Here is a 25501-nt window from a genome sequence, read left to right as displayed (position 1 = left end):
TCCCCTTACCCATGGCTGGGATTTTGTCTGCCCCCTCTTCCACATGGATCCCTAGCTCTGTGTGTGTGTGTGTGTGTGTGAGAGAGAGAGAGAGAGAGAGAGAGAGAGAGAGAGAGAGAGAGAGAGAGAGGTGGGGGGGAGAGGAGAGAGAAGGAGAGCTCCCATTTAGGATCGAACACTCTAGAGTCTAGAGTGTCTTATTCTCAGCATGCTGCGCAGTTGCGGTCTCTGGATTCATGGCCAGCTACCCCGAGAAGCGTCTCTGGAGAAGGCCGATCTGTGCACTGATCCCTGGTCACGGCAATGAATCATTAGGGATCATTTTATCGCTATGCCCACTTAGCAGAATAATAGTAATGGTTGTTCCCTGGGGCCATGACCTACCTAGCTATAGATTGTGGCCTCATTAACAGCGTGCAGTACGGGTTCCATCTCATCTTAATCGGTAAGAGGCTCTTACTATATTTGAAGTGAGAGTTCAAATGAGCCAACCTGTAACTGACCGATAGATCAGCTGAAACCTGCCAGTTACGGATCCTTGGTTTAAAGCAGCGAGTTTTTTTTTGTTTGTTTGTTTATTTTTGGTGAGGAATTTGATATGACTTTAGGGCACTGTCGCAAACTAACCAAGTTTGGCCTTTGAGAGCCCTGCTTGTTCTCTTTAGGAGAGCAGATCCCAACGGGGAAGGTCGGAGGCGCTCATGCGTAAATCACTCCTCCTCCTCCTCCTCCTCCTTTTCCTACCCCCCCCCCCCCCCCCCGCGCACCACCCGCTTTCCTGCAGGAAGGAGAAAGTGTGTGGAAATAGGTCAAGGGTTTTCAGAGTGCCAGGGAGGGCATAGTGTCCGTGACAGCGGTAAGCATGTGGGGTCCCTTGGATGTCTCTGCCACGTGCATTTAATATTCTGTACGTTGATAATGGTCTCTTAATGAAGGAGCGGCCTGCATTTGAAACTGATGAGCTGGTTGCATGGCTGAAGACCACGAACACCTAGAGTTCCCTGAAGCTTAAAAGCACAACAGTTTCCTATAGTGCTGCGTCCAGACACACGCGCACCTCAGAGTCTGTGTCCCTCACTCACTTAAGTGCTGTCTGCAAAAAGAGCCATGGAGCTATTAGAGGGCCTTAAAATAGCGGAAGAGGGGCTGGAGAGATGGCTCAGAGGTTAAGAGCACTGGCTGCTCTTCCAGAGGTCCTGAGTTCAATTCCCAGCAACAACATGGTGGCTCACAGCCATCTATGATGAGATCTGGTGCCCTATTCTGGCCTGCAAGCATACATGGAAGGAGTGTCGTATACATAATAAATAAATAAATCAACAAATAAATAAGATAGCGGAAGAGCATCACTGTTAGAGAGCTCCGGACACGGCAATCATAAAGCGATTTTGAGTTAGTTTATTGGGGTGGAAAGACCGAAGGATCTAGGCCTGGCAAAACAATTCCAGAGAACACAGTGGGCATCGCCTTGAGCATCACCATAAGATGCTGGCAAGGAATAAAATGTGTTGAAACATTATCGTATCATTTTTCCAGTTTAGTTGATTAAGTTCTCCTCAATAGTATAACATCGTTCCTAAACAGCTTAGCGTTTAGCATATTTTTGGAGCCAAATTTGAATTCTTACATTGCTGTTTTATTGCAATAAAATACATTATTCTAGTACAAGAAATTTCTATGGGCATGTAGTTACTGTGTACACCCAATGTGTCCAACTCTTGAATTTTGACCTGTGTTGTGGTAGAGCACGAAGGCTGTAAGCAGGCTGAGAGGTGCTGAGCTGTACTAACGAGGGGACGGAGGTGAGCCTTGTGTGATGGGGTCCAAAGCTGTCTTTACCGATTTAGCTCCTAAATATAGTGACGTTCACTAAGGGGATTCAAGAATTTAAACAGTTAGGTGGCTAAACACGGATGGAACAGAAGTTAATTTCTTATTACTTAAGAAGCAAATTACTAGCAAATCATTCATGGGTATAATAAAAATGAAATGGCGTTTGAGCCTCAAGAGCCTGAAGAAAGAGCTTTTGCAAAAGCAGTAATTAATAAAAGTGATTAAGGACCTTCAGGGAAGAAGTGTCTTGTCCCCAGATCGGCTCTCTAAACTGTTCGTATCCTCAGAAGCTGGCGTTTTGGTTTTATTGTTGCCTTTAACAACAGACTTGAGTTAAACTCCTCAGCATGCAAAATTTAGTAAAAAAAAATTATGAGAGCGGAGACATTGGCCACAAGTCTGCTGGTGCATATTGATAATTCCCTCAAACACAATTTTTTTGATGATTTTAATTTATTTTTATCATAAATCCTCCTCCGGGTTTGAATTTTCTCATCAACTGGAAGAGAGACTCCAAAGCAAGCCTGTTCCTTATACCTTCCCTTAGCCCAAGATAAACCAAATCACGTGGCATTATTTATTATTATTTATTATCATTATTATTGTCATTTTATCACCATTATCATTTCTTTGTTCCTTTTTTTTTTGTTATAAGAAAATACCAGACTGTAGATACTTCATACCGAAAAGAGATTTGGTTCTATTACAGCTGTAGGCTGCAAGTTTAAAATTCAGGCAGCCCTGTCTGGTTTTGGTTCCTCTGATGCAGGCCCTCTGGTTACAGCGCAACATGGTGCACGGCACCATGGCTAGAGAGTGAGCAAGAGAGAGAGAGCCATAGAATGAGAAAAACAGCAGGGGCTGGCAAGGGGCCAAACTCCTCTTTAAGGAACAGTCTGTGTCAGCATTCCACCCCGTGACAAAATGCCTGAGATAATCAAAGCAGAGGAAGAGAGATTTAATTTGGCTCATGGAAAAAAACAGAGATGGAGAAGGAGAGAGAGAGAGAGAGAGAGAGAGAGAGAGAGAGAGAGAGAGAGAGAGAGAGAGAGAGAGAGAGAGAGAGAGGAGAAAGGGAAGGAAGGAAGGAAGGAAGGAAGGAAGGAAGGAAGGAAGGAAGGAAAAGAAAGAAAAGAGCAGAGAGAGAGAGGAACAGAAGTGTGTCCATTGTACATTTTAAGGACACACCCCATCCATTCATTTCCTTCCAGTAAGTCCTCCTGAGGTTTCCACCACCTCCCAGCAATGCTGTCACCTACAAGCAAGCCCTCTGGGAGCGTTTCATAGCCAAAGCAGAACACACGCCATTCTCATGGGAATCACTCCAGTTCTACAGGGCTTGTTCAATCCCTTCCTGGGCGATCGCAACCTGGGCACAGCCCACAACGCTCTTTTCAGCTTCCACCAGCTCAGCTCTGCCACAGTGGAGATCAAGCCTCCAGCACATGAACCACCAAGGCACACATGCAAATCACATTCCAACCATCACAGTGCTGATATTTCAAGCCTCATGTAGCAGGCTTATGGAAGAATGCTTGGAGAACTCAAGAGATCAAAGGCAGAAAGAGGCGGCCCGAGTTTCTCATCACTTCCTCGTGTCTCTTCCCTGTCTCTCTCCCCTCTCTACGAGTCTCTGTGAAGAGGAGAATGTTTTCAGGAGCTCAGAGTGCCAGACTCACTGAGTTCATGGAAGAGCCATGGTTGGCTCTGATTGGGTCTCCCTTCCTCCTTCATGCCCTGTATAGATGGGACAGTAAGACTGGCAGTGTCAACGTAACCAGGGAGAATAGAAGAGGGTGGAGAAATAAGAGGCTGGCACAAGTCCCGTTGGCCCACTGTGTCTGCCAGAGTGGGTTTGTTTCCTTAACTGCTTTGTAGTAGGGAAAATAGATTAATTTTAAATTACATGGAAATTACGATAAAAAATGCAGAGGCTATCTCATATGTATGGGTATATATCTATATATGATAATATCACACTTATATGCATAAATAAAATGACAGAATATTTTGTTCACGCTGATTCTGATCATATTAGGAAATAGTACCTTTTTTTTTTTTCAGGCCCTTGAGGACTACTTGGATAAGTGTAACAATCAGATCGATGACATTGTCACGTTGGTCCGTGGCAAACTGTCCAAGCAGAACCGTGTTACTCTGGGAGCCCTTGTGGTACTGGATGTCCATGCTAGAGATGTCCTCGCCAACCTCGTCAAAAAGAAAGTCAGTGACGGCACTGACTTCGAGTGGTTAAGTCAGCTTAGGTATTACTGGCAGGTAAGTGGCTTCGCGCAGCGACTTCCGCTCACAGCTTGTTAATTTGCGCTTGCTTGGTGGGAAGGGTAATGGCATCAGTAAGACAGGCCTTTTGCTAACGACTTCCTATACATGTTTTTCCAGATTGAAATGTAAGGCAGCCAATAACTACACCCGCTATCATCAATATCTATATCTGTATACCTGTACTTGCATTCAAATGTATTGTTCTATATTAGCACACATGTCCATAAGGAAGGGTTTATCAGGCTGTCTGGGTGAATGATACTGCTTGATCATGGCTGGGAAGGAAGAAGGGGCAGTCACGGTGGCCTGGCGGGTGTGGGAGAGATGGAGGCTCAGCAATTCTCGGGGTTCCGTGTAAATCTTGGGAGGTATGGGCAGGAGCAGACAGTTAGGGACCAGCACTGTCTAAACCATTTCAGGGCCCCAGTATCTGTGGGGAGCTTGGGTGATGGAGTCTGTGTTTCAGAAGCCAGATACTCCCTTATCAGAGTGTAGACAGTGTACTTATCCCTGTAGCGTGTAGCTACAAAATTAGGATAGTGGTCACACTCCATATTGAGGAATAAATAGTAAGTGAAAATACAGGAGAGAAAGGGGACATGCTTTAAAATATTCTATGAAAATCATGGAATCCATTGACTTTTGTTAGCCATTCAGAAAACTAGCTGTTGGCTCCTTCTAGTGAGGGAACTGGTGCCTGAATGGTAGTTCTAAAAAAGCCTGCCTTGTGGTTGTTCTTATTGGAAGAGCTCGCGAATTCATGCTTTCTAACCAACTCCATTTGATCTGATTGACCCCAGGAAAATCATCTAGAAACGAAGATGATCAATGCTGGTTTGCGATATGGCTATGAATACCTCGGCAATTCCCCTCGACTGGTCATAACCCCACTCACAGACCGCTGCTACAGGTAAGCCCCACCCTGCAGAGATGGATGGGAACTAATGTCCATACCCAGCCCCTGGACCAATGACTGAGCTAGAAGTACTTCATTATTTCTGTCTTGCAGTCTGTATATTCGTTGTGCTGTTTGCCCCACCTCTTAAGCCTTCTCTCAATGCCATTCTCTCAACTTAGCGATAAAGGCGTAAGTCACAAACAATTCCACACCAGTTTGGAATTATGATTAATAGAATGGTTATTTATTTAAAGGGAAAAAACTTACAGATCACTGTCCCAGACAACAGCCCTCTGCACTATCAGGAAAGGAGTCTAGTAGCCGGAAGCAGAGCCAGAAGCAAGAAAGCAAGTGCACAGCTACCACTGCTTTTTAAAGCAAACGAGACCACGCCCAAGTGGGCTGGTATCTTAGAGTCTATTGGCTGAAGGAGCCAGAGCAGCTTCTGCAGCACAGCCAGTTTCTCCTGTTCATTCTGGGGTGTTCTTAGGCTTGGCTGTGGTTAGCACTTTCTATTCCCCATTTCCTCCTTTCTTCCTCAAACTCTCTGGCATCTTTTTGGATTACTTGAAGTTTCCAGAGTTCTGTCTCTTATGTTCCACGCTTTCCAGAGTGTGCATTTCCAGACTCGAACCACCTATGTCTTAAAGAAGCAGGACTGGCCCTATCCCATGCAGTCGTTCACAGCGCACACATCCAATTGTTGGGTTAACATTTACATCTCATCCAGGGCACAGATTGACCATCGTATGAATTAAATTAGTTTAGACTAACAGACTGTCCATCTCAGAAGGTGGTAAACATACATCATGTTTTTATTCTCTTCATCCTCCTCCCCCATCTCCCCCTAGGCACACCCTCGCTCCGTTTCGTTCCTACCCAGCATTGGGAACTCTTCATTATTTTTTCACTCCATGGAGCCCAGTTAGTGCTGCCCATATGCTCTTGGGTATGCTGACGTGTTTGACTTACCAGAGGTGACAGCCTTAAAAACAAACAAACAAAACAAAACAACAGATCTGGCTCTCTGCCGCTAGCAGTCACCAGGAGCTCCTGGCTAAAAGGGGGACTTGATGCCACCGCCTCTCTCCGTGCTGAGATCTTCTCTGCCCTGAGCTGACACAGGCCCGTTGCGTGCTGTCACAATGGTTGTTAGTTCGTCTGTGCAACTTCCCCCGTTGCACCCCGTCACACCTGGTTTTTTCCCGTCTCTCTGCTCATCACAACGGGCTGAGGCAGGCTTGCTACCTTTTACAGTCTTTGTTTGCCCCTTTCACGGATAAAGGCTATATGCTATGTTTTTCCTTGTCTCCAATACCTCAACATCCTCTGGCTTAAAGGAGGCAGGACATAAAATGTGCTGAAGTGCAGTTTGGAAGTAGACTCAGAGAACACTCAGAACCGTGAAGACTTTTGGAGGAACACTATGACGTCTCACATGTTTGATTACGAATTATAACGACTTTCGGGTAGAGGACAGTGCTAATATCTGGGTCTTCCTATAGGTCTGTGAGGAGTATAGTTTATGGGAACACGAAGTAGGGTGATTTGTTCAGGTTTAAAGTCAAGAAAACTGCAGAAAGGCCGCCGTTTGCTTTGTGCTAGTGGCCTGGCGCGTGGGCAGGCACAGTCACTGAAGAAGCTGCACAGCGGCCTGACGGCTAACAGCTTAGGACGGAATGCCACATCCTACTGAGGCCTGTATGGATGTTACAGCACAGGATTCTCCTTAGAGCTGATGCATATCCGTGCACCCACCGTGCAACCGTGAGGGAAATCCTGAGTCTCATTACTCACTCAAGATACAAAGTTTACAAGCTGGTGGCACAGAGCAAAGACGGAGTATATATGCCTTTTCCTTTTTTAAGCTCCAAACGAGTGTGACTAGAAAACAATATGACACACCATTTCATTACCTGGTAATAATGGCCTCGGAGGGACATAGGATAGGTAGAAACACACGCGGGTCATGTCACGCCAATGTTGTACCGTCTGGTGGGGAAGCTAGATCAGAACACAGTTGCAGTGGCGTGAGATGCTAGAGGGAAACCCCAGGTGCCACGGGAGCGTGTTACCCAGACAGGAACAGAGTTGGCGGGAGAGCCCCGAGAAGCATGTGCTAAGGAGGCTCTGCATGGCTGTCATGTATGACAAGGTATGTGAATCTGCATGGCTGTCACGTATGACAAGGTATGTGAATCTGCATGGCTGTCACGTATGACAAGGTATGTGAATCTGCATGGCTGTCACGTATGGCAAGGTATGTGAATTCAGTGGCATGGACAGGGAAAGACTCGCTGCCTTGCTTCGTGGGCAAGTTTAATTCACTTTCCTTTGATACGATTAGCATACGGTTTGGACCCGTTAAAATAATCATACTTACGTTTTATGTCCCCAGAGCCTTCATTTTGATTTTAATCCACTTACTCTAATAACATTCACAAAAATTAAATATTATTCTAAGCATTCTCTTTATCTCTGTTAGGCCTTTTTAAGGGTTTTCTCTTCATTGTTGATGTAATGTTACTAGCAGTTATTTAATTTTTTATGGTTACCAGGGATTTCTTCTCTGCTCATATCTGTCTTCCATTCTGGAACACCCTGGGCCATTGCCATTTAAATTGTGTCTCTGCCCATTGTCTCCCTTCTTTAATCTGGGACCTTTACCTTTTCTTATATTAAATCTTATATATTATATTTAATCTAACTCTTTGGGTAATTTCCTTATAGTTACCTCCTAACACATAATTTTATTTCCGTATGTTTATTCTGATATTTAACCTATTACTGAGTTCTTAAAAGCTTATTGGCTATATTTTGTTATACAATTTCAAGTTGTCTCTTAAATTGACCTCTTTGCCAGAGAGAGGGGGGGGGAGAGAGAGGGAGGGAGAGAGAGGGGAGAGAGAGGAGAGAGAGGGGAGAGAGAGGGAGGGAGAGAGAGAGAGAGAGGGAGGGAGAACAGGACAGTTTGCAGTGTCTGTAATGACAACACCACTCACAGGTCCCTGGTCCTCTGCTGCTGCCACTGTGTGTCTTACTCATCAATGCCCGCCCCTTCCGGTTTGCACTGTGAGCCCCCCCCACCCCCATTTCCAATCCGCACTGTGAGCATGGTTAGGTAAGGGTTGCTTCCCATCGTGCTTTGATGATGTTAGTTGTAGATGTAGCCACAGTTCCAAAGTTACCTTTAAAGAGGGCTTTAAGGTTTTCTAAGGTTCAGGGGGAAAAAAATCGTTTTTCTTTGTTTTGTCTCATGTGCACTGAGAAGTGGAAATCTGGCCCATCCTCTCCTTAGGAGCCATACAGGCTTAGTCCCCAGACCTCCAGGAAGTTTGTCAGCTTCCTTGCCTGGTCTCGGCTTGACTGCATCTCCTCAGTGGGTGCTGGAGAGACTGTGGTCCTATTAGAGATGAGGCAGCGTTTCAGGCTTCCATAGTAGGTACAGAGAGGTGGCTCCACCCCACACCTGCTTCTTCCTCGGTTCTGACAGCTTCACATCTGCGCTGTCAAAGTGCTTTTGTGTTTATGCGTGTGCACCCAAAGAATCCATACCTCTGCAGACTTGCACGGTCATGTCTCTGTCACTGAATTCCCTCATTGGTGACAGCTTTTATTTTTTAAGTGATAGCTGTGGATTTTAACACTATTTTCTTCCATGTGATATTTCCATGGTTTTCTAATAAGATTGGGTGTTCATAGAGTCAGTTAGATTCTCTACATTGACCAGAAATCAGGATTGAATTCCAGAAGTACATTTGTTCTGTTTGTCATGTCTAGAAATATGTTTATGCACATGCATTCTATCTGCCAGCCTGCCCATCCATTTATCTATCACCCACCTATCCATACATCTGTCTGTCTGTCTGTCTGTCTGTCTGTCTAATATACACATCCATCTCCATCATCCATCCGTCTGTCCGTCCGTCCGTCCATCCATCCATCCATCCATCCGTCTGTCTACCTATCCATCTACCTGTCTGTCTTTCTGTCTGTCCATCTATCCATCTACCTGTCTGTCCGTCCGTCCGTCCGCCCATCCATCCATCCATCCATCCATCCATCCATCTATCTGTCATCTATCTACTTTTAGAAGTAAAAGTAATAACAACGTAATGTACTGTCCAATTTTCTGAGGCTAGCAGGAAGGAGGAAAGGAATTAATAAAGAGGTGGAGCTAGGATTCCATTTAACCCTTTCTGTTTTCTATGTGTTCGTGAGTCTGTCCATTTCTTTTACCCTAGGACTTTATTTGGAGCCCTTCACTTGCACCTTGGAGGAGCACCCGAAGGTCCAGCTGGCACCGGAAAGACAGAAACAACCAAGGATTTAGCAAAAGCTGTAGCCAAGCAATGTGTCGTTTTCAACTGCTCCGATGGGCTGGATTATTTGGCTTTAGGAAAGTTCTTTAAGGTTTGAGTCTGCCCCTCATTTCTTTACAGTAGGTAGCTGATCAGAGCCGAAGAGGGGTTATAAAGAGACACAGCTCTACCCGAGCAGAAGCTTAACTATGCCTTGTAAACATAGAAGTCATAGTAGTCTAAGCAAGTCCCAAGGGCATGAACTTTGCCTCCCTCCGGTTCCTGCTGTGGTGGTCACTTCCTGAGACAAATGCTAATAGGCTCTTTGGGAACTCTGTCTGGAAACAGACGTCAGGTCCCAGACAGGGCTGTTACAACTTTTCCTTTAGAAAAAGCGAATAAAGTTTGCTTTAAGTGGGATCTTTAGATATATTGGGCAGATACAAGGTTGAGAACTACCGACTGTGTCACGGCTGTGGTGTGGGTTCCAAAGATTTCTTCAACCTCTGTGTTGTGTTATCTCTAGTTTCTATGACCCTGTTTCCTGTGATAACTAAAGTTTATACTGCATCATTACTTATTGGAGATCAAAGTCATGGGTAATTTCTTCTCTGAAGAGTTACTGATCTTTGATATGCATGGAGTTTATGTTCAATGCAAACCCAGGGTCAGTATTAGTGTCTCTATGGCTCTGTGCAAGCGACTTAGCGTCACATGTAGAATAGCCTTGGTCTCCCTGCATCTAAAGCATCTTTAAAGTACCGAGGGTCTCTCTGGCACATACCAGATACATAGTGAGATGCACACATACTCATGCACACACGCATGCATAAATATACAATCTACAACATTTGTGCTCAGTACATAGTTAATTTTTATGTCTTAAATTTTAAATCTAAGTTTAAACGTAATTACTCATTTTAGTGTTGTTCTTGTGACTAGACAGCACGTAGTTGTGAGGCAATCCATTCTTAGGATTGGAAACTGGGCCTTGAATGTTGGCTGTTTGGGTATTCGGATTACAAAGCAGTCTATCTGGCAATGGAAGTCATGTTGCATAGAGGGTTATTACAAACCATTCTTTAAAAATAACAAATAAAGTCAACTTGTAAATTAAAAGCAAAGGCCTAGAAATTATAGGTGTACCCCTACCCGCCTTCAGTTATAGCCGGAATAAAGGCAATAAATTGGAAAGTTTTCCAGTTGATCAAATCCTTTATTCACCTAGAATAATGAATTAGTAATGACAAAATGAGCTGTCTTTAAAGATAACGGCGAATAAGCAATTTCCTTGATGGGATATTAAATCCCCGAAAAGATCAGGTGGGAACGCATCATTTCAATGTGATGATGTTCATTCAGATAACGCTGAAAATTTTATTCTCCTTTCCTCCCAGGGACTGTTATCGTGTGGAGCCTGGGCTTGCTTTGATGAGTTCAACAGGATTGATTTGGAAGTACTTTCTGTGGTCGCTCAGCAAATCCTTACCATCCAGAGAGGTACTAAGTTAAGCTTTCCGTGTGGTATGCAAAGACAGACGAAAGATGGGGGGCAGTGAGCGCCCCGACCTGCGTGCATCTGTGGCCCCGCTAAGCCGTTGACCTTGTGCTTGCCCACAGGTATTAATGCAGGCTCGGAACTGCTAGTGTTTGAAGGAACAGAACTGAAACTTGACCCCACGTGCGCTGTCTTTATAACAATGAACCCCGGGTACGCCGGGCGGTCAGAGCTGCCGGACAATCTGAAGGTACGGAGGGTGTAACTATGACATCTCTTTCTTTGTCACAATTTATGAATGCAAAGAAGAGAATGTGTGATTCTAGAATTGTCTTTTTTTTTTTTGAAAAAAATCTACTTTTAGTCACATCGTTTTGGGAAATTATTCTGGAAGATAATGTTTAAAGATATTCAGATAAATATGGAGAACATGAGGAACACCAAATTTTTATAGTTTTAAAATAGCATTGATTATAGCAAATGAACAAAGAGAGAAAAATACCAGTAACTCTTATTTTATTCTGTCTTTCCAGTTTGATATGCATTTTAAAAGTGTTTAAATCCAACACTTGTGCATAGGTGGTAGGTTTTTAAGTTAATTTAAATGCATGATGAACATGTCCCCATATTTATAAACATGACTCAGACTGTAACTAAGTTTACCGAGCGGTCATACTGAGGACATTTAGGTGGCTTTCTGTTCTTGCCTTATGGACAGGACCCCCTCAGGCTGCTCTTGCTTCAGGCTTGTCTCTATTGAAAGACACCCTTAGCGGAGTCAGTCACCTTCAGCACAGCGTGGAGCTGTCTGCCTCCTTTCCACTCCCAGAGCCCGTTACTACACAGCCCTGTTTCTGCTTTGTTTTGGTTTGTTTGTTTGTTTGTTTTTTATAAGGGGCAAAACGTTGTCCTCGTTGAACAGAACAAAGCTCCCTCTTTAAAAACGTAACTTTTCAATTATTAGTAAATACCCTTTTTTTCTGCTCGTGTTTGTTCTCCTTTTCATATACCCTCAGGTGAACTGCATGTTTATGGATCATGCATAAAGAACGATGATTGTTGGAGAACAGTACATTAATACTTGTTGACTCCAAACCAGGTTTTCTGACTAATTCCTGTATGCCTTCTGCTGGTCGCCTGTGTGCAGGAACAGCTCCCCCAATGATTCCAGTTGCCACCAAATATTTTTGCATTTCTATTTTATGCCCCCTCCCCCGTGTGCTAGATCAGACAATTTAACACTTTGCCTTAGTGAAGGAGGGAGTGATTTCAAAATGAGTACGGAGGGCTGGAGAGACTGTTCATTGGGTAAAGGTGCCTGTCCCAAGCCCAAGAACCCGAGACCAGGACCTGTGAGGAGAAGAGAGAGAGAACTGACTCCCCCAAGCTGAACTCTGACCTCCACATGAAGGTTATAGCATGAGTACCTTCCCAATAAGTAAATGTTGCCTATTTTAAAAAGAGGGGAGTGGTGAGTCCTTCATCTACGCAGGGCTCTGTGACTTCTCTTTGAACTTTTGTTCTCGAAAGCTCTCTCCCCTGCTCTGTTCCACAGTCACTGGTGGGTGTTCTTTTATTCAGTGGGACCAACCTGAATGCACAAATAGTCATAAAAGCAGGAAGGCAAAATTCTGTGAGTACCTGGTCATGAGAAGCTGGCAGACTTGGTTGGCTGGATGTCCCGATGCCTGGTGTAGGCTGCCCCACGGTGGCGTGTGTTGAAGTCGTAGGCAGATACTTGCCCTGAGGTATCTGGGGTGTTGCACTGTCTTTCGGCACTGCTAAGTCCCTGGCAGCTCCCTGACTTGGTGGCTGCTATTGTTCCTCCCTCTGTGCTGCCCTTGTGGCTGGCGTTGCTATAGAGACCTGTTTGCAAACACAGGAAAATTCTTAGCTGGGTGTGGTGGCCCAAGCCTGTAATCCAGCTTTTGGGAGGCTGTAGAAGGAAGATCAAGAATTCAAGACCATCTTGGCTACTACCTGAGACCTTGTCTCTGAAGAAACAAAAGGAATTTCTAACAAGTCTGAAATGAGCTTTGAATTCCTTAAAAGGAAAGGAAAAAAGGGAGGGAGGGAAGGAGGCAAAGGAGGAAGAAAGTGGAGGGTTCCAGAAAGCATCTTTGCCTGTTCTCACTACTGTCCCTGAACCCTCTGCCTCTTCATCTAACCCACTTCTTTGACTGATCTCGCGATTTCTATGGACTTTGTGCTGTCCTGTTGGCACGTCCTCTTCCCAGCCTCTTCTCTTTTGGGTGTGCTATTACGGCAGCTCCTTTGGCACCAGTGCCTTCTGACCCGGATACTACCAGTGCAATACTACCAACGTCTTCGATCAAGAGAAATCCAGTCATCTAATTCCAGACTGAAATACTACTGGGGAGCTGGAGAGGTGGCTCGGGAGTTAAGAGCACATCCCGTTCTTGCAGAGGGCCAGAGTCTGTTTCCCAGGACTCTCGCTGGGTGGCTCGTAGGCAGAGTACTATAGCTCCAGGAGGCCCAGTGTTTTCTTCTGGACTCAGGAGGGACATGCACTTACTAGTAAGTTTTCTGCCTCCTTCCCCCATAATAAGTTTCTCTGAGGACACAGTAAGCCAGATCAAGTCAAACTGAAAAAGTATAGTAACAGGTATGTTGAGCAAAACAACTCCCAGACAGATTCACTGGTCTCAGAGAGTTAGGCCAGAGAGGTCATGCACCCAAGCCAGGGCAGGAAAGTTTTATAGACTGTAGACGAGGGGAGATGAGGTGTCCACAACAAGTTGGGTTTGTGCCCAAGTATGGTCAAAAGCTCAATGCTTAGGCAGGGACTTGGGCTGCTGGTGGCAACAGGAGAGAAAGTTTCAGTAATCACCTAAAATGTGGAACTTGTCTTGAGTGCTTGTCCTTTGTTCTCTGTGTGGGCAGGGTTTGCAGAGAGACAGAAATGGGGGCAGTGTAGGGGCCAGCCAGAGGTTCCATACAAACACATATGCACAGACTCAGACACAGGCAAGCATATCCATGTAATTAAAACAGAAAGGTAAATCTTTAAGACTGCCGAGCTCTTTTTTGTCTACAAAATAAAGCAAATTTACTGCCATTTTCCTGTTTATCCAGGGATCTCATTAACCTCCAAATGCCCCGCGTCTTTCTGCACACTGCTGGCTCTCTGGAGTGCTCTCCTTAGCTTAGTTCTCCGTGACAAGTGAATTCAGGGTCTGAGCTAACAGAAAGCTGCTTATCATACATAGAGTTCAGAGATGGTATGGGCTGCATCCTGAACTTTCACAATCCCACGTCTGTTAGTCCCTTGGAGACTCCTCTCCTGGGTCTCTCTTCCTCCAGGGCTGCTGGTGGCCAGCCCCACATAGACTTCACAGTTGATGAACTCAGTCTGCCTGCAGCAGCGGGGCTATTGGCTTCTTTGTTTTACAGTGTGCGTTGTGCACTCCTCTGTCTCAGGAAACTCTGGGCGTCGAGCCTATGGCCACAGGCCACTTTTGTTCTCTCAGACATGAGTCAGGCACCAGTCTGCATCCCTCCAAATTCAGGAACGCTTCCCAGCTGTTCATTGTACTTGGGGATGGTGTGAAGAATTGCGGTTCTCAGTAACAGCGGCTCCCATCGAAGGGAATATTTTCACACATTCCTGCTTCCTTACCCCCAAACACTTTACGATCTACTAGAAATGAGAAGGCTCAATGTCTCTGGATGCCTCCTTTGTAAACTGGCATACACGATAGCTTACATATTTTGATAACTTGATAAGCATTATTTTGTGTGGAAAGAATCCCATTTTAGCTCTCTTGTTACGTCTGGATAAACGTGTAATTTCTTGAACACTTCCCCACTTCAGAGGAGCTGTATTTTAGTTTAGAAATACTCTAAAGAACCGTTTCTCAAGATTGCTTCAGAATAGTTTTTAAATGGGCATATTCCAGATCTGCTGGCGTGAGAAAGCCAATAGCTTGGCACGTATGTTTGAGACTCACTTGCTTAGGCCCCCAAATATTTTTCAATTTATGGTGTGTGTGTTTGTGTGTGTTTACGTGTGCTTGTTTGTGTGTGTGTGTGTGTGCATGCACAAACATAGGTGCTGGAATACCGCAGCACGTGTGTCGAGGTAAGAGAACAACTTCCAGTAGTTAATTCTCTGCTTTTATGGGTTCTGGGACCAAGCTCAGGTGTCAGGCTTATGCAGCATGAGTCTTTACCTACCGAGAAGTCTCACCGACCCATCAAATAGACTCTGTTGCAAATAATCTCGGTGTTAAATTGGGACCTCCATATGATAAGAAACAGGCAGCTCCACCAGCGTAAGAAATCTAATTGGGTCGAATCAAACCAAATCAAAATGCCCATCATTTTATTAAGAAGGACGCTCTCGGGTGGCTGAAGGATAGCAGGGAGCCCATACAGACCTGAAAACCACGTGTTTCTCCTCTGGGAGGCCACTTAAATACCCTGTGGGAGTGGTCCTGACCTGGCATGCTGGGATTTGGAGTCCAGAGCAAAGCAACTCCCAGGCCAGGGGCCTCTCTCTCTCTCTCTCTCTCTCTCTCTCTCTCTCTCTCTCTCTCTCTCTCTCTCTCTCTCTAATTCAAAAAGTAATTGAGAGCCCACCACTTGGAGGGGATACCATAGGAATAAGAAAGTTCTTCAGTAGTTTTTTTCTAGCGGTATATACTGGTCTAGAGTCAAAGTTACTTGCTCAGCCACATTTTTTAGACTGTATATGTTTGCAAGAAAGTAACACTTTAATTAAAACTTATTAAAGTGAACCCTGATGGGCTAATATTAGTGTTCTAAACATAAATTTCACATTTGTTCCCTAAAATCTGTTTATATTTTCTTACCATCACATGGCATTTTGTTGTTGAATAGTATTTAAAATTACGAGTATAAATGGCCTTTATAATTTGCAGAATTATTGATCTTTACCGGTCATCGTCCAGGACTTTGCAGTGTTCTCTGTGCTGTTCAGCGTTTGCAGAAGGACTGGTCAGGTTTGCACAGGCTCAACACTCAGAGTCAGGGCTCTGGCTGTCTCAGAACATCTCCTTTCCTTAACGTGGTCTCCTTGCTGGGGCAGCTGAACACCTCTGGCCTGTGAGGTAGCTGGAGCCCTCGAGTGCCTGATGGGAAGCCAGGCCCCAGCAGAAGAGCTCTGCCCCAGCCTGGGGGAGGACTTGGTCTGCTCGCATCCTAGCCGGCCGATGTTCTCCTTCCCATAACATGCTGCTCTCCATGAAGATCACAGAAAACTGATTCTGGACATTCAGAAAGTGCAGGTTATCCAAAGGTAGTGGCATGTGTATGACATATGTCTTCATGGGACACCAGATTTCATGACTTCATCTATATGACCTGAATATGGTGATTAATGTATTTTAAATAACACATTATTAACAAGTATGAAATTACTGTAGAAAAGCAATAAAAACTATAACAGTTTATTAAACAAGAGCAGGATTGCCTTTTTGCGCCCTCTGAAAGGCCTTTTTAATGTCCCCTAGGCTCTCTTTCGGACAGTGGCGATGATGGTCCCTGACTACGCCATGATTGCTGAGATCGTCCTGTACTCCTGTGGCTTTGTCACTGCCCGGCCACTGTCTATAAAAATCGTGGCTACGTACCGCTTGTGCTCAGAGCAATTGTCCTCCCAACACCACTACGACTACGGGATGCGAGCTGTGAAGTCCGTGCTCACTGCTGCTGGCAACCTGAAGGTAGAACCAAGAACCCTGATCATTACAGTCCTAGCCATAGATTTTAGAACCGAACGTCTTCACAAGAGCTCTAGTGTCTGGTTGGATTCACAATTAGCTGAGAAAAAAATTAAGTAAATAACATTGAAAATAAAATTTTATAATGTTTTATGAAACTGCACACAGGTAATTCTTAGTGTTTGAGTTCAAATATATGGAGTTAGTAATAGCCAAAGAATACAGTCACTTGCTATCAAGAAATGTTTTGAAGGTTTGCTATTTATGTAACATGTAGGGAATAATGCATAAATTAATAACTATATGTAAAACCCTAAGCATCGTTGCTTATGTAATTGCCAACTGTAATCACCTGTGAACTATTTATAATAGTTCTCTATATAGTTCTCCCTGTATAACTATATTATATATAATAGTAATAGTGATAAAATGTTTGCATTTTAAAATTGTACGTAAATACATGAAAACAGCAGACAGTTCAGGACGTGGCTGACTTCTCTCTCTGGAAGCAGAATCATGGAATAGAGCTACACATTAGTTCTTTATGAAGCCAAGAAGGTAAGTTATTGTTCAGAACAAATCCCAAAAATGTGACCTTGGAGTTTACAAAATGTTTATGTGCACAATTTGTAGAAGATACAAATTTTAAAATACATCCCACATGATTAGAAACAATGGCTTACATTTTTATCCTCTCTCATAATGCTATCAAGACCTCTGATATATAGTGGCGATATAATATTTCATATTAGCCTAACATAACTTCAAGTTATTGTTTGTTGCAATAAACACAAGTGCCTGGAAGCAACAATTTGTACTGCCCCGGCTTGTCAGGATCACTTTGTAGCCAGATAATGGGAGAGATAATACATTGTCCTAGTGCAGGTCCGTGCTGGAATCTTGACTGCAGTTGAGCTATAAAAGTTGGGCTGCAAATGAATCCTGAAAATGAATCCTATCACTCTTTGTTACAAGCTCATTTAGAATTGCGGGATGGTTGGCTTGAATATTCTCAAGTTTCTTTCTGTTCTACCAAGAGACAATTTAAGCATTTGCTTCAAAACAATAGCCTCTTGAATAAATAAAAATGGGTTCTGACAGTTCAGAAATCACTATCTGTTTCATTGCTCACGAACAAAGTCCTGATGAGCAAGGCTAACTTTGACCTCTGGGAGCTCTGGAGGCCCAGAGGCTGGTAGTGACAGCCGGTCAGGCACTTAAGGTCACCCGCTTGATAAAGAAAAGGCTCGTGCTCTTCCGCTACCCGTCTCTGTGTGTCTCCTTTTTTGGTAGAAATTTTTGTGAAATATGAGAGAATATTCTAGGAAACAAAAAACACAGGGGAACTTCTGAATTAGATGTTAAGTAAGTATTAGGTTTCAGAGAAATAATTCTCAGGTTAGATTTGAAGGGGGCACTAATTATGTGAATGATAATATAGGCATAAGGAGCAAGTTTGGAGTTCCAACAGAGTTTCAGTCCGTATCGGTTATGCAACAGACATTTAGAGTTTACATTTTCTCATGGACTCTTTAGTTGACAGGGTCCTACCCTCGCCACCTCCACTACGGAGCTTGGTAACTCCGTGGCGCGTGGACAGACAGCCGGTAGGTAGCCAGCAGGCCCCAGGACACTCATCTACGCCACCCCACTCATTCCTCATTCTGATTTTCACAAAACCAGCCCACTGGGGGTCTTGAACAAGCAAGTACCACCAATAAGGAGGTTCTCAAGGTATTGAATTCCTAGTCACCAATCCTTCATCAACATAGCCATGGGAATGCAGTCAGGGCTGGCTACCTTCGTGCGACAGGAGGGTCAATGAGTTTAAACAGCAGTCTCTGTAATGAAAACACGAGCAGGATTTTGCTCAGATCATTCGCAGTCATGGTGCATTTGCATACAGATCGATACGAAAGGGTGTCCGTGACAGAAATCCTCATTCCTGTATTTTCTTTTAGCTGAAGTACCCGAATGAAAACGAAGAGATTTTGCTACTTAGATCTATTATTGATGTCAATCTGCCGAAGTTTTTATCCCACGACTTGCCGCTCTTTGAGGTGAGAGCCCTTATTCCCATGTGCCGGGACTCTCCCAGGGGTGCAGTCAGTGCCCGCTTCTGTGGAGCTCTCTGCGGGAACCTCAGTCACGGAAAGCAGGGGCATGTTCAGAGGAATGTGGAGCAGCCCTGCTGTTACTTGAAGTGTGTTTAGCTGGGGTGGTTGCTCCTGATACTTTTAGCAACTTAATATTTTTATGTCCTTCTTTACTATACAAGAATGATGAACATACAAAAATTATGAAATATTTGTCATAAATTCCATGAGAATGTAGACTCTGGGCTGAAAAGTTCTTTGGCTAGCACATCACTGAATCTTTAGCACTTGGTAAAATAAGAATTAAATTTCCTTAAAAGAATACAGTGACTTTTATGAAATTGTATATTCAGGATGATTTTGCATAAGAAACAAATCTGAAAATCTTGCTATATTTTAAGATTAGCTGTTCGACTTCTGGGTAGTGCATGCCTTTAATCCCAGCACTCAGGAAGCAGAGGCAGGTGAATTTCTGTGAGTTCAAGGCCAGCCTGGTCTACAGAGCTAGTTTCAGGACAGGCTCCAAAGCTACAGAGAAACCTTGTCTCAAAATACCCAAAACAAACAAACAAAAACCCAAACCAAAACAAAACAAAACAAAATACGATTACATTAACAAAAGTTAGAAAACAGTTAATTTCTATAATCAATCTGTATAATTTTTTTGTCTACAAGAGTCCATAGGAACATTGGCTCCTTCTAAATGGTGGTTGCTAGTTTCCTGTGTGTAAAGTTTGAAGAAACCATGACTGTCATGAGAGGAAGATAAAAAAAGCGTCCACGAGTCGCTCCCATAGCAACTACGTTCCATCACCTTGAAAGGAACTCTCCTTAGTGTTTAGACTTGGCAGTGCACATATCTTAATGGAACAAACCAACAGGGGAAGATTTCAAATGTTCCCCCTAAAGTCCCCCCACCCAATCCCCTTGGTGCTGGAACACAGAACAGATTTTGCAGGAACAAAAGCTGCATTTTTCTCCCAGAAGGTGGGAGTGTGTGTCATGGGATGTGTTCACATCTGGCAGTGCTTCTGTGGAACAAATGTTTAGACAGCACTCTCTCAAGTAGAAGATGCTTGACAGTTTCCTGCACCACACAGCCCGTGTCCTATGGGACACACTCCCACCTACACACACCCCAGATGTCTTCAGAGCTCTCTCACAGAGACAAGCAGAGGGATGGGTATGTCTAGTCTTTACCCAAAAGGAGAGTCTAGGCTATTTTTTGGTTTTGGTTGTAAAACACTAGATAACAAAAGTTTCTGAGTTGTCTGCTTCTTTTAGGGATGTGCTCAAAGTACTTGACCACTGTCATGTAAATGGTAACATTATGTAGAGACTATTACATATAGACAGAGTTTCTGTCCCATCTGGTCCTACAGGCATTCATTCCCAAAGAAACACACAGAGGCTTATATTATAAACTGTTTGGCCTATTATCTCAGGTTTATTAGTAACTAGCTCTTGCAACTTAAATTAACCCATAATTATTGTCTATGTTTAGCCACGTGGCTTGGCACCTTTTATCAGTGAGGCATTCTCATCTTGCTTGCCCTTTCCTCTTCCCAGAATTCTCTTAGTTTTGTTGCCCACCCATACTTCCTGCCTAACCACTGGCCAATTAGTGCTTTATTAAACCAGGACAAGTGACAAATCTTTACAGGGTACACGAGCATTATCCCACAACAACTGCATTTCACTACCATTCATTTTTTATCATTTATGTCATTTACCATGACATTCTCTCTCTCTCTCTCTCTCTCTCTCTCTCTCTCTCTCTCTCTCTCTCTCTCTCTCTATTCTCTCTCTCACTCTCTCTCTGTGTGTGTGTGTGTGTGTACACACACCAGGGATCAAATGATTAGATCAGGATCTTACTTGCATTGAGCACGTATCTACACTGAAATATGTCCCCAGCCTGGACCAGGCATTGCTGGCACAAGTATCGTGTGTGTGTGATGCCAGCTTGGGTCACATGGCAAATCACAGGCCAGTCTGATACACAAGCAAAAGCCTTCCCACCTATATCTCCTGTCCCAAATGGCAAACAGGAGCAAGTGGTATCATCACCCCCATTTTATGATGAACACAAACAGCCTGTGTGTGGCGTGTGTCTGAGGGCAGGGATTCTAGGTAGCCAGGCTGCTCTCAGTCAGCCCCTGCATAGTTGCCTTTGCTCCTTTGCTCCAAGGGAATTTACTGGACTAGATGCAGTGACTAAATTGGCAGCTCAAATTTTAAAGTGTAACTCAAGCATATGTAAGTGCCTCTGAAATTTCACTTTCACGTCCAGATTTTAAAAAACAGTCATTTCTCACACAAGTTGAGTTTATAAAATAGGCTTACAAGTTCATAAAGGTTGTTTCTTAGACCTTGTAATTAGCTTTTTGTAATTCACAAGCACTACACGAGTAGTGTATCTTGCCAAATGCACCTTATGTGACTGTGTTAGCTTCCTAAGGTGGCTACGGTGATGTCCTGCAAACTTGCAACACAACGCACTCGCTTGCTTCCCGTTCTGAAGCAAGAAGTGTGAAAGGAGAGTATAGAGGCCAAAGGCACTGTCTCCGTTCCTGTTCTATAGCCGTGAAGAGACACCATGGCCACAGCAAATCTCATAAAGGAAGCATTTAACTGAGGCTGGCTTACAGTCCCGAGGCTTAGTCCATGATTGTCACGGCAGGAAACAGGACGAGTGCTAGAGGCATGGCTGAGAGTCTTACATTCAGATCCTCAGGCAGCAGGAAGAGAGAGTGACACGGGGCCTGGCTTGAGCGTTTGAAACCTCAAAGCCCACCTCCAGTGACACACTTCCTCCAGCAAGACCACACCTCTTAATAGTGCCCCTCCTTAGGAGCACTGGGGCCCATTTTCTTTCAAACCACCACAGACATTTCTAGTTGTTCCTAGCCCCTGGTAGCTCCCTGCAGTTCTGGACGTTCCCTGTCAGTGGTGGCTTTATGCTGATTTCATGTGACTCCATTGTCTCGTGGCCTTCTTCACCGTGCCCAAGTATTTTCGTATCTGTCCTCTCTATCTCAGATAGATAGCATCTTCCTTACCTAGTGTGATGTCTTAACCATCTACATGTGGAAACACAACTTTTCATATAAGTCTTGTTCTGAGGCCCTGGGTAAACTAAACAACCCATATAATAGATGTATGTACTAAAATTATGTCTGAACTGACTCTTGTATATCTAAGCAGCCTGGATCATAGCCAACTTTTCAAGATCCAGTTCTATCAAAGATACTATCTTCACTGACTTGGTGCTCATGTGTGAGTGGGTCAATTCACAGGCTGTTGGTTCTGTTCTGGTGGCATATTTGCTGCTTTTCACCATACAGCAGTTCATACGTTCAATAACCACATCATTTAAGGCTTCCAATTTTTAAATTATTTCACAAAACTTCAGGATATAAATTTTCTACCAGAAGACAAAGACTCGAACTGTTTCAATAACCCCAGTCCCATCTATATTAAATGCAGATTTGTAGTTGACTAATATAATACTATCTGCTTATGCCTTTGGACGTAAACATATGCAATGTAAAATTCCCCCCATCATCAGGGAATTACTTCGGATCTGTTTCCTGGGGTGAAGCTACCAAAGCCAGACTACAACGATCTGCTGGCGGCCATCAAGGACAACTGCGCTGAAATGAACTTGCAAATGACCAAATTCTTCTCCGAGAAGATCCTCCAGATCTACGAGATGATGATCGTGCGCCACGGCTTCATGATCGTCGGAGAACCGTTCGGAGGGAAGACCAGCGCCTACCGTGTTCTAGCTGGAGCCTTAGGTGACATCTGCGAAAAGGTACTCGTGCTGTTAATGCATTCACTGGTCGGCGATTAGCTTTGTGCTAGAGCAGATACGCAGCTACTTTGAAATTTACTTTCCATGGAGGGGGGCAGTGTAAAAATCACTACAAAGAGGAAATGAATTACAGATGATATAATGATAAGGGAACAGCTGGAGAGATGGCTCAGTGGTTAAGAGCACAGACTGCTCTTCCAAAGGTCCTGAGTTCAATTCCCAGCAACCACATGGTGGCTCACAACCATCTGTAGTGAGATCTGGTGCCCTCTCTGGCCTGCAGGGGAGATATGGGAGAATTTGACAGGAGGAGATGGATGTGTATATGATTATATTTCATTGCACATGTGTATAAAATTCTCAAGAATAAAAACTTTTTTAAAAAATTAGAAGGGCAAAATAAAGCATGCAGTGAGTCCAACAATGCATAATGAGTGTGCCACAAATTTGCCATTCAGTCTTGAATTTTTTTTCAGTTAAAGGCAGCTCATTTTTTGTTTAATTAGTTTTAAATTGCATTGCATAAGTGTGTGTATGGAGTCATACATGCATGACTACACACAGTTTTTCGAGTTGTATTTTATTATTTCTTTATGTGCATGTGTGTGTGTGTGTGTGTGTGTGTGTGTGTGTGTGTGTGTGTATGTATGTACTTGTGTGCTTGGTACCCTTAAGGGTGAAAAAAAAGTTTGGCTGATTTCCTGAAGTTGGGTTTGCTGGTGCTTGTGAGCCATAACTGGGCACCAAACCCCAACCCTCTGCGAGAACACAGGTGCTCTTAACTGCTGAGGAGTCTGCAGTCTACTTTGAGATGCTAAACAAATGGGACTCCGAGCAGCTGCTGCTCCTTCCCTCCATCCCCTTGAGCTCTGCAGGAATCTTAGCTCATACTTCAGTGTGCGGAGCCCCAACGGGGCCTCTGATCGTTACATCTTCACCGTGGAGTCTCTCTTCCAATGCACTTGTTGGAAGAACATATTTCTTTTTTTTTTTTTTTTTTTGGTTTTTTCGAGACAGGGTTTCCCTGTAGTTACTAGAGCCTGTCCTGGAACTAGCTCTTGTAGACCAGGCTGGCCTCGAACTCAGAGATCCGCCTGCCTCTGCCTCCCGAGTGCTGGGATTAAAGGCGTGCGCCACCACCGCCCGGCTAGAACATATTTCTTGTTGCAAGAAAATATTTACTTGCCTGTTTACCTTGGGTTTGCTCTGTCTCGTTTTCTTAACTCATTTCTGTGTCCTCCCCGTGTGCCTGTAGCTCCAGCTGCATTCTTAAGAAACAGTTTTCATTTCTGTAGGTTGATGGCCTTGACGTTTAACCTTTTTGTTTACAATTTTTATACAATATATTTTGATCATGTTTTCTCTCCTCTGGCTCCTCCCAAGTCTTCCCCATTTTCCTATACACACAACATCATCTCTTGCTCTTAAAAAAAAAAATCCCAAAATGAAAATCAAAACAAGAAAAAATGTAATACAAAAAAATACCAAAACAAAATCAAACAAACAAACCCACAAAACATAACAACAAAACCGAAACAAAAGAAACCAACAACAATATGGAGTTCATTTTGTGTTGGCCAGCTACTCCTGGGCACGGAGCTGGCTTGAGGGCGTGGCTCACACCCAGTGACAAGCACTGTTGGGCACTTACCTTCCCTTTGCCAGCAGACACCAACTACAGATGCTTCTCAGTCAGGGGTGGGAGCCCATGGCCACTTCTGTTTTATAGGGAAATCCAAGAAGATTCACACGTAGCGTCATAAATTGACACCCTGCTTCTTTCTTCCGCCTCTGCTTCTATTCTCACGGCTCCTCTCTTCCTTTTCCTTTCCTCTTGTTCTCTGCCTTCTTCTCTTACCTTCCCTGCGTTTGACTTGCTTGTGTTTTGCCCGTGCTACTGTAAAGTCTCTAACAGAAGCAGGCACTGCTGAAGGGCTGACGGGTGTGCAGGTACGAGCACGTCCTCTGGTCTCCTGTGGAGTCCGAATGGTTCTTCCATTCTCTGGAAACCATAAGAGCGAGATGACTGCTTCTTTAGCTCCTACACTTGACCTGCAGCTCCTCACTGGACTTTGGGTTAGAACCTGTCTTCAGAGTACAGTTGCCCATACTTCTCCATTGAGGAGATTTCACTGCAAAGCTCCTCCTAGCGCAGGGAGGAGAGCAAAGGCGCAAGCTGAGCTTTGTCTTGTTATTTAAGGTGCTGATTTCCACATCTGCTCTTTGATGTACTAGTTTGTGTCTGTCCATAGCTCAGGCAGGATTGGAAAGAACTGGGCTTTCTGTGCTGTTGTGCGGAGAATAAATGACTAAGTAGCTTCAGCACAGGAGGTTTTAAGGAAATGAAATTATTCTGTATGATGCTATAATGATGGGCACATGGGTAAAACCCACAAAGTTAAACACTAAGTCAACCTTCAGTTATGTATATACATACATATATATATACACATGTAATTATATGTTCATAATAGTGCATGTCCATACAATCATTAGCGTGTGATGATAACAATGTGTGTGTGTGTGGGGGGGGGGTTAGCATTGTCAGCGAGGCAGAGGAAAGATTTGGGAAGCCCTGCACTTTCTATTCAATTTCCTGTAAATTTGAGACTGCTCTAAAAATTAAATCCCTTAATTTAAAAACAAGGCTTATATGCCCTAAGGGTGCCAACATGTCTTATAATAATGCCATAGAGCCAGGGTTCCGGCCAAAACAGGCAATTTGCTAATATTAAGGTTTTGGCTCGGTGGGAAGTCTCTATCATTCCATGTCTTTATTTTCTCCCAGAGAACATTTTGTAGCAAGGGTCAGCAGATTACAGCCCACAGGCCAAATGCAGCTGAAGTCTATTCTTGGGATGCCAATGAATTCAGAATGCTGATAACGGTTTTTGCAATTTTTTTTTAAAAAAAACTGAAAATAGAACAAGAACCCGGAAAGCCTACATCGTTTAGCGTGTAGGCCTGTACCAAAAACAGGTGTCGATTCTTTTCCTGTAATTTCTGGTTTATAAGGATGAACACCGTTTACTAATTTACCCCTGTGTATTTTGTTATTTTAAAAACA

At 43.9% G+C, this 25501-nt stretch overlaps 1 protein-coding gene across 1 annotated transcript in view; it reads left to right on the top strand.

Annotated features, from left to right (window-relative positions):
* Dnah7 (dynein axonemal heavy chain 7) overlaps positions 1-25501 on the top strand; it is a 218972-nt gene that overhangs the window by 75002 nt on the left and 118469 nt on the right. The window contains exons 23-30 of the mRNA XM_038315400.1: positions 3898-4110; positions 4917-5026; positions 9259-9427; positions 10713-10815; positions 10936-11063; positions 16309-16521; positions 18480-18578; positions 22186-22434. Coding sequence (XP_038171328.1) covers positions 3898-4110; positions 4917-5026; positions 9259-9427; positions 10713-10815; positions 10936-11063; positions 16309-16521; positions 18480-18578; positions 22186-22434 — 1284 coding nt within the window. The remainder of the gene's footprint in view (positions 1-3897; positions 4111-4916; positions 5027-9258; positions 9428-10712; positions 10816-10935; positions 11064-16308; positions 16522-18479; positions 18579-22185; positions 22435-25501) is intronic.

The sequence above is a fragment of the Arvicola amphibius genome, chromosome 18 (genome assembly GCF_903992535.2).
Source record: "Arvicola amphibius chromosome 18, mArvAmp1.2, whole genome shotgun sequence".
NCBI lineage: Eukaryota > Metazoa > Chordata > Mammalia > Rodentia > Cricetidae > Arvicola > Arvicola amphibius.
The sequence above is the reverse complement of the archived record's forward strand: the minus strand, read 5'-3'. Positions and strand labels throughout refer to the sequence as shown.